The following is a 15946-nucleotide window of genomic DNA, read 5'->3' on the forward strand; positions in this document are numbered from 1 at the left end:
TACTTATATACTTACATATTTTCTCAGATAAGAAGCTGCTGCCTTACCCTTTATTAAGAGAGTCAAATCCATGTACCCAAATCATGAATGACATCATAACACAAATTTTTCCATTAATTTCTATTTTACATAATAGGTAAAATTATGTTAGAATATATCAACTGCCAACAGCTAAAGATCTCCTCCAAGACACTAACATCTAAAAATACAAACTTTAGGCATCAGATATACATGAAACAGTTACAAAATTCAGAATCACCTGACTGAATTGTAAATAGCCATCGGGGTTTGGTCCTTTTCTTTGGCCACTCTCATCATATCTAGAACAGCCATTCCAAGGCATTCTTCTTGTGTTTCATGAGTAACAGGCATCTGTACCCACCCATCCAAAAAATCAGCTCGCCACTGAGAAAGAATACAAGAAAGCAAATGAAAACTGGTGCTCTGCTGCTTATCAATAAGAGAGGTTTGTGGTGCAGCTCTTGGGGGGAGCTGTTGCTGTGTTGTTTGATAGCTTATGTTTGGTTTGTTTAGGGGGTTTTATTTGCTGAGTTTTTTAAAGATTGAATGACCTACTTCATCCACAAAAAGATGTACTTATTCATAAGGAATACCAGCTGCTATCATGTTTAGAAGCACTATTTTGAACTTCATCTCTCCAACCACACAATAGGACATGGAATCTAATTTCCAGCTTGAGAGGGCTTCAAGCTCTCAAGAGCCTACAGAGTTACTAGGAGAAGATGGGAAGGGAATAAATACTAATAACCTTTACCAATCTGCATGCAAAAGGAAGGGAGCAAAATATACCTGTGCAAATAGATAAGACATGACAAGATCGTCAAGGACGGGGCTTTCTGCACCGCGAAGAATGCCATACCGGTATGCTCTGTTGCTGCCACTGCAATACCAGTGGGGAAAATAAAACCTGCCAGGAAATTAAATTTAAGCAATTGTCAATAAACAGGCATTTTGATTTTACCAACATCAGACATTTTTGCTCTCATATACATGTAATTAGTGCTGCTGACCTGGAGGACCACTATGAAACCCCAGTTACTCAATTAAGACTTCAGATCAAGCTCTTGATGTTTTAAAGTATGCAATATTTAAACAGCGTGAAAACATGTACTGATAGGAATGAGAACCTTTGCAAAGTTATTCTTATTAATAGGAATAGAGAATTTTATTAGTGTCTTCTAGTTTCTTTTGAAACAGTTCCTAAAAGACACTCAGGCCAAATTATATAATGTAAATAAATTAAGCAATTTACAAAAGGAAAACTGTGGCTATAGTTTTAGTTGTCCACATTAAATGATAAGGTTAGGGAAAAATGGTTGTATTGCAGAAACAAACCTGACTATGCAGGACAATTACTCTGCAGTTTGGAAATTGCCACTTACTTCAAACAGGAAAGCACAGAGATGATGAGATGTATCATTCTTAAGAAAGGTTTGTTTTTTTTTTTTTACTTCTAGTATATTTTTATTGTTTGTTTCTTCAATCCAACACGAATACAGAAAATTTTAAAAGTAGATAATTCAAATCACTCCAATATTTTTGATTCTTTTTCCTCCCTGTTTTCAGAAAATACCAGAAATCTGTCCATAATTTCTCAGAGAAACTACAGTTAAGCTAAATATCATATTGGTTTGTTTTCTCACACAGTCTTGTTTACCACAAAAAGTACACAATATTTTATTTAGATTACCTTATCCGATAAATTAGGACGAGTCTGGTTGTTTCATCTACATGGAAGATGTGATTTGGGGGGTACCACATTCTGTCTGTTTCACTCATGAGTGCAAACATGTTATGATACACTGGCATGATACCTACATGAAGAACAGAGAAGCAAACATCAATAGGAAACTGTTTTCAAAAATACTAAAAAAATACTGTGGGTTAAAAGTAGTAGATTGCCACAGTATTCTACTACTATCAGCAGCAGGTATCAGTATTGCCAACAACACAGCAATCATGATTCCATAACCTGCAGGCTGCTTTGCTGGTTAAATTTCTTAAGCTTCCTTTATGTTCTCTGACTGAAGACTCTGTTCACCTTTTGTCCTGTACTTCACTGCTAGAGTACAAGATTTTCTCCATATGGCATTTAATAAAATGTGTTCTTAGTCTCTCCATTTACAAACAGCTTACAACACTGGATTTTTTTTTCCTGCCTTTCCAAAATCAAGTAATTTATTTTGAGCATTGATTTTAAGACTAAGCATTGATTTTAAGACTTCAGACTGATTAAAAATTAGAAGTAAAGCAACACAAAGAAAATTATAATGACTAGGGCAACCACCAGCCATCTCCATCTTATTAAATCCATTTAGAACAAATTCAAACATATATTGCTAAAAAAACAGAACTGGAAAATATTCTTTTCCCTCAACAACTCTGAATTATGCTTATAGCAACTGACAAGCAATCCTATGTAATCAGACACTATAAAAATCAGTTGAAAATCAACTCTTCATCAGCACCATAATTTTAATTTGACTTTGACACTTCCAGCTGAAACACAGCCTACGACTCAGCATTGTACTGTGCTGCAATGTTATGCATCCATGTGATGTCAGTGTTAGATCTGGAAAACAAGACATGCCTGAAAACTGACAGCATAAAAGGATGAACTGCAAGTACTGACACATTCTGAAGACAAGAGATACAGGTTAAAAGGCCAGGGAGATACGGACAAAAAGTTAAAATTTCAAAGTCACAGTAGCTCATATCTAAAGAAAATTTTACATTAAAGCAATATACTTTGAGGTAAGAAGAAAAAAAAAAAAAAAAAAAAAAAAAGACAAAATAACAGGTAAAGACAATAAAAGCAATTTAATATGATGTTAAGAGACAAGAATTCTGGGAAAAGGCCAAGTAACCACACCCTTGCTAAGACTTAAAATGAAGTAATTGAAATTCTCACAAGAAACAAGGAGAAAGAAAAATCCTCCATTTCCTTCTGTTCTGAACAATATTTAGGTAATTACTGAAAGGGGCAGACCCCACATTTCTTTCATCACATCTAAACTGAATGTAAAACAATCAGAAGAAACAATCAACTCCCCATATAAAACCACATAACTCTTTGAAATAGAACATATTTCAGTCTTAAACAACAAACTACCTTATTAACTTTGATATGAAAAAGGGTTTGCTTCTATAGGGGTCCAGCAAGAAGGTCAAGAACTAGAGTTATATTGTATACTTGTGAAGATTAAACTGCTGAAATCTGTCGGCTAATTATCTGATACCTTCTTAAACCAAAGCTCTATAAAACATACCAGAGTTGCAGGTCTTAACACATGATTTTCTATGAAAAAGAGTCACAGACTTACAGGAAACTACGGAAATGGAAAGCATTATGTAAGGCAATGAAAGGGAAACCAAAACTACACAAACCTCCCACGGGAATAAAACTGAAGGGATAAGTAACTGAAATTGGCTGCAATTCTAAATGTTGCAAATTTATGGTGCAACATGATGTATTTGATCCATCCAAGTTTTGAGAATTTTTTTATGGAGTTAAAAAGAAACCTATCCCATGCAACTAAACATGGTTCTCATTAGATGTGTAAAGTGGGATGAACTACACTATACTACATGTCAGCTGTCCAAAAAGCAGTAACTTAGCAGTTTTAAGGGTGTGCAGTGCCTGTACCCCAAACAAATTCAGATCAACTACAGTGTAATGTATGTGAGAATCACTAGCCTGTTCCATGACTCTTGCCATGCTAAACACTATTCAGGGCCATGCTGAATATTTACTGTACAGCCACTGGTGTCCCTAACACATTTACCCAAACTACTAATCATCCCATGTATGCTTACTGAACAACATTTCAAAACCATATGCTTAAATTCAAATACTAAACTGCTTCATTTGACCAAATACATTATAGATGCCACAATCACCACACCACCCCACCTCTCAAAAAACTCCACAGGTATTTCAAGATTGCATCATTGCCAATCTGAAACTTTAACCAGAATATGATTGTGGTACACCCCCTACAAGTCAGAAATATTTATATTAAGCTCTTCCCCCACTGTCTTCTTTGTATGAAAAGTAAACCGTGCACTTTTCCAACCCTCATACTTTGGCATTTATAGCTCTGAATAGTGACTTGCACCATTCACTGGAAGCATTTAAAGACACTGAGATCATGAATATTTTTCAAGAAAGGGAGTTACACTTTTTTATCCCTTCACCTTGAAGAACTCTTAACGTGCTTTGTTACACTTAATGCTCAATTATAAAACAGAGCAAAGCCTTTTATTAAACAGTCTTGAAAATTGTCCACAAAAATCTGACAAAAGCAAAGAGGCCAGAAACTTCTCTTTTCATGTGCTTCTTACTGCTAATACTAACTACAGGACTTTCTCAAGGGATGGTAAATGCAGTACTCAAATGTTTTCTCTAGAAACAATGAAAATTTAAAAACTGGCTTGGGGAATAAAAGTTTCCTGCTGAAGCCTAGATATGCCAACAATAGCATAAACTTGAAAATGTTCTTTTTTCTTCATTGTTCAATGAAGAAATGCTCTTTTCAACACAAGTAAAATCATAAAAGCCATTCATAACAGGTACTGAAAAGCCTCCCCTGGATTTTTGCAGGGCATTAACTGTGCTATCAGCTCAATAAGTGAGGAATTAGGAGAGAAGATAGTGACTCAGACCTAACTAATCAGAATTTTCTCTGCTTTGCTTCTCCAACAAGAGCTGTCAAATAAATTTTCTGGGCTATTGCAATGAAAATATCTCTTTACAATTTATTTATTTATTACAAAAGGCTAAAGAAAGGAGCCTTGTACTAAAAAGACAAGTAACATCACAAAATACTACAACACAGCATGAGTTTATACTTTGAACTTCTGTTTCAAACCTCAAAAAAAACAGATTCTTCTTTTCCTCATTATGATTTTAGAGCTTCACATCCAGGTAAGTCTCACTACCTTTTTTATCCTGATGAACCTAACAAAATACAGTTTTTTCTGTATCTCCACCTTTGTTGGCACTAGGAACCCTTTCTCCCATACAGTATATTTTTATAAGGCAATATCTCTCTTCTAAGTAAAAATAAAAAACGGGAAGTGCAAATCACAAAAAGCCATGACACCAGTCTGCAATAGAAATACTGTCATATGCAACTCTCAATTCAAGCATCTAAGTCATTAAACAGAAAAACATGAAAGCAAAAGTTGAATGATTTAAAACAATTTTAAAAATCTCAGATTTTGTACACAAAAAGTCTAATACATACACTAGGTCTCACACAATTTGAAGTAAACTATTTAAAACTTAGGTAACCTTACATACACCAGTTAGAAATTTGCTTGCCTTTTCTGACATAAAAATAGTACCTTGCATTCATCATTCATACAAACTGGAAGCTTACCAAACACTCAACTGCACATTCAATGTCACTATCCTGTCAACAAAACCCTTTCCGAACAGTCAATCATTGCTTATATTACTTTTCCTGGAAAAACAGAATTGTCCAGAGTTCTGATTAATTCATTCCCCAGCTAGCGTAGGAGAGCAGGGGGTTGCATGTTCTGGGTGGATTTTCAGGAAAAGCTATCACCTAAAGTAGGAGAAATAAAGACAAACCGAACAACACCATCACCTCACAAAAACAAGCAAACAAACACACACACACACACACCCCTCCCGTCCCCCACCAAACCAAACAAAATCACCAAAAAAAAAAAACCAAAAAAAAAAACCAAAAAAAAAAAAAAAAAACCCAAAACCCAAAACAACCCAAAAAAATAAAAAAGACCCCCTCAGTGGCAGTTATACTCAGCAATAACTCTGAGCCGTGTCTGAACCCTGAGTCATGTCAACTCTGGAAATTCAGTATGCTAGGGAAAATCTGCCTGGAACCTTGTTAGCAGTAAGGAATCTCTTCTGAAGCATAGGAGCAAAGAGGTACTACACATCATCACACTATGCAATGCAGTCTCTCCCTTGAAAAGATTTAACTGACTGTAAATGCTGCCACCACTTGTCACATTAAATGCTTTGAAATAGTGTTTTTACTTAGTTATAATCAAAAATTGTCTTCTATGGTTTTCCAAGAGAGACAAACACATTTCAAGGGTAGTACCATGGAAATTCCAACATATTTGCAATTCAGATGGGTGACAATTACAATGAAGATACACCTAACACAAAGATTCTGTAACCTCTAGAATGTTTTCTCTAATATATTTCATTTCCATCATCAGTTCCTCTAACACCACTTTCCCCCTCAGGCTGAGAGCAATACCTTTTCTTCAATTTGGTGCGATATTTTGAATATTTTGCTTGGCAATTAACTAGCTAACATGGAAGAACTGACTCATGACTGACTCATCAATTTAAATTTAATTTCAAGACACCTTATTTATTTTTGTATTTCTGTTTGGAAAATGTGATAATCACTTTTATGTACAGTTTTCCTTATAAAAAATACAAACTCATGAAAATTTTTATATTTATTATATTTTTCCCAAACAAAAAAGCTGTTTTTAAATAAAGTATAAAAAAAAAAGAGGCTGAACTTTTGCTTGCATGTATCAAATGGCAGAATAACATTAGACAGAAAAATATTTTTATAGCCAATACATACCAGATATAATAGACCTAAAGTTAGTGGCAACTGGAAAATCTTCATTTATCTGAACTGTTTAAAAGGTACATAACAAGACTCTCACTGAGTGCTGATGTTTGTCTAGATCCAGTCTTGCTTGCCACCAACAGCAGTCATATTTAGATGTAATCAGCTCTGATATCAAAAGATCTATCAGTTGTTCAGATCACAAAATTCATTAACAATTACCAAATTTGTTCAATTTCAGTCTTGCTTACTACCCAAGTCACTCCCTTCTTAATGAAGTATTCTGACTCACAGCTTACTCCTGAAAGATGTCTTGCCAACATAAACATTATTTGACTGTATGGAGACATGTTCTGCTGTACAACCACAAAATCCTCTCACAAAAAAGAAAAACAAAAATGAAGAAGCAATGTCTCATGATTTAAGCACTGATAGTTGTTATGAAAGAGACAAAAAAAATAACAAAAAGACAGTCACTTTCATACCCAGAGATAACAGGACTGAATTTGTTTCATTAAAAAATTCAATGTACTTTTGCAAAGAAAGAAAGAAAGATGCATGCCCAAAACTCATGCTCAAATTATTTTACGACAGATTTCAGCCCTGGTGCATGCTAGACTCTGGGTAAATGCAACAATTCAAAGGCATTCTGAGATATCAATGTATTATTTATTTATTTAAAATGTACCATGTTATTTTTACATTTTATTTCCTAAACTATTATGAAGAGCATTAACCACACACAGAAGCATCCATGTTATATCTAATGGAACAGTTTCCTTCTGCAAAGTGATTAGGCATGTATAATATACAACACATGCATAACTTTCAGGACCAATCTGTTTTGCAGGGCTGCATCAGGAAGTAATTCAATCTATTCACAACTCCTGCTATGATTTAACTATTCAAACTGTATCTCAGCTCAATGAAAGAAGACTTCCAGTTACAGGATGGCATACCCTTAAATTATTTGAAAAAATATGGCAGCCACCCAATTCAGCCTCATAACCATTTTAATAGAAATAGTTTTACAGTCTGGTGCTAATTACTTCTGAAAGAACAGAGAAATTAGCATTTTAGTCTAAATGCCACCATTCTGATGAGCTTTGGATTGCTAAAAACCTTCCTATATGAAGCTGGATTTCACTGTTTAATTAGATAAACTCTTTGGTATATACTTACCACAAGCTTTACAGGCAACGGCACAAATCTCTTCTGCAACATATTCTCCAGCTGAAAATTGAAGGTAATCTCCTTCTGTTTTCCCAGGAGAATGATAAAGGTACACTTGAAGCAATGGTTCTGTCAGCTTGGGTGCACTGCTATTCCCACGGATGTCACCATTCTGGTGGACAGTAGAAGTTGCTGCACTTTCCATATTTGTCATTGTAAGACAAGCCATAGTTTGTTTCGGTTCTGTTCAGAGCATCTGCCTGAAAGAAATGTAAGCAATACTTCTTGACTAAATATATTTGGTTTTCTTTGTAATATTTGTATTTAGTACTGTTCTGAGTGTGAAAAAACATTAAAACTTAAAGACAAGAGAACAGCTTAGGTGGTTTATAAAAAGCTACATTTCTCTCTTATCTACTACATAGGCCTAGAGGAAAAGTAACTGACAGTATTACAGGAAAAAAACCCAAAACATTAACTGGGAGTCCAGCTAGAGGATTATGACTTTTCACTGGATTTTAGACAGCATGTGCTCACTTGCCATGTGCTAATTAAACCTGCAAGCCAAAAGAATTGCTTTAATGACACTGTACAAGTAATTTTATTCTCAATTTAAACTCTGAAGACAAAAATAACTAGTTGGGTCGCAAACTAGCACTGATTAAGAAAACAAAAGGAATAACAGCTTGCAGCTGAGTTTTCATCAAAAGCAGGTACTTTAAAAAACAAGTGCTAACTGAGATGAGAATCTAGAAGACTTTGTTTGTATCTAGGAATGGGAGATCTTCCAAGACCACCTTCTTTCAGAAAAAAACAAATAATGTAAAAAATAACCAGAGATACATCTGATAAAAAAAAGGGGTTTAAAAACGTGAGATTAAGACAGCATATTCTAAAAGCTTGCTGAAGAATATCTTTGCCTCTCTGTGACTGCATCATAATTTTAATCTGTATAATTACTGATTAAGACAAAATCTTAGATCACACTCTAAAAGCTTGCTTTTATTAGAAGTGACTCCCAGTAGCTATCACCTGGAATTCTGCATTTCGTATTTTGAAAATTAAGAATAGGTCTAAACAAGACCATTATAAAGACTGGATTTTTTAGAATCAAAGAATGGTTTGGGCCATGATAAGGTCAATCTGATGTCTCATTCTCTTTGAGCTGAACAGCCTCAATTATTTCAGTCCCTCCTCACGAAAGAGGCACTCCAGCTAGGGGCCCCAGAGCTGGACACAGGACTTCAAGTGCAGTCTCACAAAAGCACAGCAGAGAAGAAGAGGAGAATCACACCCCTTAACTGGCGGGTGATGCTTCTTTTTATATGATGAAATTAGTTTTCTGGGGTGCAAGTGCACACTGCCAGCTCACATCTCATTTTTTCCTACCAGGATCCCCAAGTCCTCATCCAAAGAGCTGCTCTCAAATCCACTCATCCTCCAGCCATACCAGTCCTGGAGATTGCTCTAACACAAATGCAAGACCAGGTGCACTTGGCCTTGCTGAACTTTCTAAGTTTCCCATGGACTCACTTCTCATTTCCATCAAGGAGCTGCTGGATGGTCTCCCCTTCCCTCAATCTCTTCAGCTGTACTAGTCAGATAGTACAAGGATGTTGTACTTGAAAATGTAAATGTTTAAGTTAAAATATATGTATTGTTTTGCACAGGCATATGGGTGTTACATTCTTAATGCATTATTTTTAACAGTTTTTCTTTGTATTGAACTACGTTGCTTTATCATAGAAGAGCTGATTTGGACATGTTTTGGGTGGTTTTTTTGTTTTTTTTAAATTTTCTGTACCTAATATCAATTATTTAAGAAAGGATGAGTGTATGCATATTCATTAACGTGAGCTAAAGATCATATGTGCTATGGAAATCACAACAGTTATATCAGCAGGAAAAAAAGGCTGAGCATCTTAAATAAGGGAAACATTAACTTAATGAGTTATGAGACAACAAAAATACTCAATTACAAATACAAAACTGTGTTACCATTTCATTGATTCTGGGGGAAAGAGAAAAGAAAAAAGATACCATCACCAAGTGAAAAATGTACCCTTTTACTTCCCAAACTAAGCAACACCAAGAATGTATCATAGATATACAAATAATAATGTCTAGATGCAAATGTCATTCACCACATTCCTTAGGCCCTTACATAGAGGATATATGGATTCCCTATGCCTCATTTACAGAGCCAGCCACCCTTAACTGAGAAGATATCTGCTTTTAGCTCCAAAGGCAGCACAGCTAACAAGTACATGTTTAACTAAGGAGAAAAAGCATCCTTCTTAACTGAAATTACTGTTTTTTAAAAGAAAGTAACTACCACATGACTAGAAACATTATACTTAAAAGATTTCTCACCACTTCCATCAACATTATGCAAGACGTAATGTTTGTGCTCTGTAACTTGCTTTCATAAAACATTCACAGCTTCAGCCCACAGCTTTCATCTCCACAGGGGGCCATCTTTAATTACTACAGTAGTTTTCACAAAATATTCCAATATCAATTCTGTTTATTCAAACCTTGACCTGAACTGACAGATCTTTCCATCTTGGTCTCTTGGCTTTATATCTATCCAATACTGAATGGAAATATTCAGAAGCTTACTATACACATATGCTTGTGCCTGCCTCTCTTTTATAAAGTCTGTGCATTTACAACATACTTGTCCTTTTAAAAAACTCCTATCATTCCCTCTTTGTTTCTGCATTAAAAAACTTAATATACCAAGAAAGGAACCTTGTTTAATTACACCTAACAATGTGCAATAAAATGCAATAAAATGCATTAAAAATGCAAAGTAAATACTGTAACAGAATACTCTGTTCCATTTGTTGCACTAATTTCACAGGTTTCATGTGACAATGTGAAAAAATCTCAGGAGATACTATTTGTAAAATTGAGTAATGACTTCAAATACTTCTAATTAAATAACTTTCAAGTTTCAAGTTTATCTTTAATGTCAAAATACAGACAAAACAGATGAAACCAATAAATATTCCTATATAATTTTCTTCACTGAAAACAGAAAGCACATTTTCTTGGCCTATGTCTTATACATGTAACTAAAGCAGTTATATGGGCAGAGCTTCACATGCAAAGTAACCTAAACACAAGATCGCCACTTGCTCGTGCTATGAAAAAAAAAACCAAAAATGCTTTCAACTCTGTCTTAGTAGACAAGCCTCCAATTGGACACACTTGGTTTTCCCTGTTTTGTTCCATTCAGAGGCCACTATATTAGCAAAACAGAAACACTAAACATGGCAAAAAAATCAACTGCTATTGATCTAGTACATTCAAAATATGACCTATTCTTCTGATGGAGGTAAGCATTTTGAGAGTAAATATACTGGGAGACAATAGTGTAGCTGTTTGCAGAACACACAGTATAATTTTCTGGGGTATACAGATTTGTTACCACACTATAATTCAAAATAATTTCTGTGTTTCTGTAAAGAATGCAAGTAATTCTCACAGCTGTATGAAAGGATTTAATATATTCAGAATGCAACTTTTGTAGATAAGTTGCTCAGTATCATAAAAGTATTTGTATTTCCAAACACATCTTAGAGTGGATGTCTGAAGATTAAAAGAAAGATTCAATGAAGATTCAATGAAAAAAATGGTCTAACCATTTATCGAAGTAATAAATAGGAATAGGTAACAAAGTCTGAGACATAAAGATGATGTTTTGGAGATGAAAACTACTAGCTGTAAGGGACGTGATTCTAGTAAGAATGAGCAGATTATTTGATTCAATAGAATTATTTTTTGTTCCTAATCCGGGTAATATACAGCCTCTAAAGGATAAGATTAATTCCACATATAGCTCTAACCATAATCACCAGCACCTACAACAGAACATGTCTACATACAGTTCTCTGTTGACTTTTTTACTGGCAGTGCACCTGACAATTATTTTCACCAGCCACACTGGGCTGCAGTAATTTATATAGCTCTTTTTAAGTCAACCATCAAGAAACTTGTTAATGAGACTGAAAATCATAACTTACGGAAGACATTTCACTAAAACATGGATGACATGCAAAATTCTCAGGATTTAATAATATGCAGCATTTAGAGCCTTTAAACATTGCTTTTCAACTTATGGGTTTGGTTTTTTTTGGGGGGGACGGGGCACAGGGAGCATTTAAGGCAGTAGGCGGCTGTTGAAGCCTCCTGAGCCAGGGTCTTTTGCCATACCACTTGATGAGGTACAACTTCAAAGGTTTAAAAATGAGAGCATCCTCTTACTACAGATAAATCCCCAACAGTTAATTACCTTTTTATCGCTTGAGCAATCTCTGTACTAAACTTCACAGTGATGAAGCCCTTCAAATAAGCATGTCACAAGCCATCCACTTGCAGCAGGAATCCACAGAAAGTCAGACAAAGCAGGCACACAGGCAGAGGTAGAACATAATGTATCTGCATTAAAAGTACAATATTAAAAAAATGTTAATGGCTGTGAATAGTACATAATGCATGATCATTGAGGAAATCAAATCTGCATTTAGATACAGATAAAGTGACCCCCCCACTTCTTATTTGCCCAAATTCCAGTTATTTTTGCCAAGAACTTTTTAAATTTAGGTTTTTAAAATACAAAATTTTAAAAAAATTAAGCCACATTTTTGGTACTGAGATGACTTTTCAGGTCTAGCAAGAAAGTGGTGTAGAAGCCAGATACCCCACTTCAAACAATCACCAGGGGTTTTTGCACACAACATGCTTTTCTTGCACACAACATGCTTTTCTTTTCTGTGAAAACAGCATCTGTTTAAGAAAATTGTTGATGGCACTATACGGAAAAACTAGAAATTAAAAAGGGAAGGTAATCAAAAAAGAGACATGGTATGTTCACCTCATGTAGTAGTAATCCCTTCAGTCACAACAATTAATTCTGTTTGAAAACTGCCAACATGCACTCATCTCAATTCACGTGAAGTTAAGAAAACTGCCTTGTAGCAGGAAGGGCAAGGGCACACCCACGCACACCCACCCTTTGCTCTCTTAGCGCAACACTTTTGCGGTTGCATGAAACTATTTGAAAATGCTTAGGCACAACAGCAGCTTCCTGCAGCAGTGAAAAAATATATACATTCCCTTTGTGACCTTCCCAACACAGGAAGGGCCTGACACAGAACCAAAAATTAATTTTAAAACTGAATAAAGGTGGGGGAAATACAATGGAATTTCAAAGGGGGCAGAATGGAGAACTCTGCAAGTTTTTGGAATGACTCTTCAGACAGGCATCTCCCTGAACAGGAGCAAAGACTTCAACACATCTTCCCCAGTGCCATGTGCTGTGTTGCCTGAATCTACCATGAGTAACACATTCCGTCCCTTCTTCCCTCCCCAAAAAAGAGCCCATGTCAGCGAGCAGCAAATCCAGTTTCTTTCCCCACAGAAGTCAGACTGATGGCAACGATTAGCATTTCTCCTCTTGCAATACTGGCTTCAGAGACAGACAGTTTTGCCTTGCTTGGACAGCTGTGTTTTTTGTATGCACCTCCTCCAAGTGCTTCTGATCATACCAGGATCTGATATGAAGGCAAGTACAGTCAGTGAAAGTTTTCCAGACCTGTGATGAAGTGGCAGAAGGAGAGAGGAAGAGTTGTTTGGGGGAGAGCTGTCTATCTTTCGCCTACTGAGCACATATCCCATGCACACTGACCTGAGAGCACAACCTTCAAACAAAGCAGTGAACAGCCACCTGTTCATGCAGGTTTTAGATCAAGGAGCACTGTGGGTATTCTAATGTAATTTCTATTTTGAAAGTGAAGTTTCACACTCAGGACTGCCTAGCATTTGCAATTCCCAGTCAGGCTCCTGACTTCAAGCAAAACGGCACGAACATTTATCTATGTTTAACTATGTCATTTTTCCACAAATCCAGCAGAAAAAGGATTGCAACATTTGGAATAGCCTCAGTAACACTGCAGCCTGTATTTCACATGCAAAAAAAAAAAAAAAAATCAATAAAGCAGCCTAATATAAAGTCTATTCTTCACATAACAAATGAAAATGATTGCTTGCTTATGAAAGAGCAGCTTACAGCTGTGAATAAGAAGCACGGACACTCAAGAGATGAAAAACTCCAAGCTGAACAGGCTTATGTGACACATTTCACTCTCTCTCTCACCCCTTTTTCAAGAAAGAGTCAAGTACTTTTTCTTCAGCACACATTTACTGTCATACCCATTTACAGGATCTGCATCAAGGCCTTATAAAACTATTCAGTCCACACACTTTCAGACTAAGTCTCATTTGACTCGACTTACTCTTTCAGAAGCAGAGCTGCTGTACAAATCTCACAGTGCACCATCTCTCTTGTCAGTGACCTAGCCCCCCTATTTCCTCCTTCCCTCAATTTGTTCAGGTCTACACCATCTCACATTTCTGGCAGCTGCAAGGGTTTAAATGCCAAATTGCAAAACAGACTTAAGAGGCTAATGAATTTCAGTCAAAATAATTTAGTCCACCTCCAAGTGGCCACTATCTGCAAAGAACACAATACAGTATTTGTTATTTCAACAAGCCTCCAGAACTGCTATAAATACAATTAGTGTTTGTGCCTGTGTCAGTCTACTAGTGAAAGAAGAAAGATTAAATAGCATTTATTATTGACAAGCAAGGCTTTAAGACATAGGCTGCCTCCCAGCAACTCAATATGTTTATTGGCAGTAAGCCAAAGATGACAGCAACATGCACACTTTCCATCTGCTTATATACACATCCTTCTTTCAAGAAATTTGAATGAACATCAATAATGAAAGCCTTCCCAAGTAATGGTGGGTAAGTGGTGTAGCAGGATGCTCTGCCTGGAAAGGAGTAAACCAGCTTGAAAAATGCCCTGTGTTGAAAAGTTACCTGTAGTGAACAAAAAGGTGATGTCATGCTGCTTTTGGTATTGAAATATGCTAAAACCAGTCTGACTCATCAACATCAAAGTGAAACATCCTGATAGTGAGGTAAATATGTAGCAGATATGGTAACATATCCTTATTTAAAAATGCTAAGGTGATACAGCTGGCCTGGATATGACTGACAGTCACTCACTTTATACTCTGAAGGTCCAACTCCACTTTCAAACAGATTCTTCTAATGGATCCCTTCTTGGAGAGTATGTGTGGAAATTCCTCCCCTTGGGTGAGGATGCTCTACTCCTCCAGGTTAAGTGAAGGAGATTTGGCCACAGTTGATGATATGGGTAAGTAACCCCAGTCTCTACTTAATCACTTACAGGGAATTTCTTTGCTAGCTTTAACTGAATTATTTTAATAGAATTACTTTAACATAGTACACACTATACTATCCTAATTGTACTTTTTATATTGGGTAGAAAATAATTCTGGTTAAGATCTTTATGTTTAATAATTTATTATAGCAAATAATTCATATATATATATATATACACACACACACATATATCTGATTTGCCTCCCTTAATCCTGTGAGACAAAGCTATACAAAGGTTCAATCACAACCCTATAATTTCTTAGGCCTAAAAGTATTACTTGGGCACTAAGAATGGATCCAGCCACACCAGGCTCCTCTTCGAGAAGGAGTTTAGAACAGAAGGGGGTCCCTTTCTGCACTTCATGACTCATGGGAGCTCTTCTAATAATCTTTGTTTTAAGGTCTCGCTCTGTGACGGATTAAAATTGAAACAAAGTATCATAAAAAGTGCTAACAAATCTTACGTTAGTCAGCAGTAATAGAACATCACAAGGTTCTAAAGAGTATTATGTACCTTGTTCCAAATGACCAAAATAAAGTTTTAACCTCTAAATCCAAACTTAGACTACGAATGAGTCAGTCAGCTTTCTGCTTGCCAGTATTTTGGCTAGTTGTTTGGTATTATGTTTAGCATGTATACTTACTTATAGTCTTTGCTGTTCAGTTTGAATGCACAGACAAAAGGAGCACAATTAAGCTTGCCGTAACATGTATTCAGCGTGGCTTGTTATGGTATCAAAAGTTTAAAAATCTTACAACAATAACAATAGCTTTCATATTCTGGCTATATGACATGTGGTATCCTTGCAAATCTGGTCTGATTTTCTTTGTATGCAAGTTTGTTTCAATGGGTTACTTTAAAAACAAAAATATACAAAATTCAAGAAACCAAATGCATACAC

At 35.8% G+C, this 15946-nt stretch overlaps 1 protein-coding gene across 11 annotated transcripts in view; it reads right to left on the bottom strand.

The window, feature by feature from the left end:
- JAK2 (Janus kinase 2) overlaps positions 1-15946 on the bottom strand; it is an 87546-nt gene that overhangs the window by 37292 nt on the left and 34308 nt on the right. For 7 of the 11 annotated variants that reach the window (XM_079330002.1, XM_079330003.1, XM_079330005.1 and 4 more), the window contains 5 exons: positions 12085-12230; positions 7794-8044; positions 1712-1835; positions 811-928; positions 260-405 (listed from right to left, as the gene is read on the bottom strand). In XM_079330002.1, coding sequence (XP_079186128.1) covers positions 260-405; positions 811-928; positions 1712-1835; positions 7794-8013 — 608 coding nt within the window. In that variant the 5' untranslated portion in view covers positions 8014-8044; positions 12085-12230. Of the gene's footprint in view, positions 1-259; positions 406-810; positions 929-1711; positions 1836-5405; positions 5529-7793; positions 8045-12084; positions 12231-15946 lie in introns of those variants that run through there. The other 4 variants (XM_079330007.1, XM_079330006.1, XM_079329999.1 and 1 more) reach the window with 4 other exon arrangements.

Source organism: Erithacus rubecula (assembly GCF_903797595.1).
Source record: "Erithacus rubecula genome assembly, chromosome: Z".
NCBI classification, from domain to species: domain Eukaryota; kingdom Metazoa; phylum Chordata; class Aves; order Passeriformes; family Muscicapidae; genus Erithacus; species Erithacus rubecula.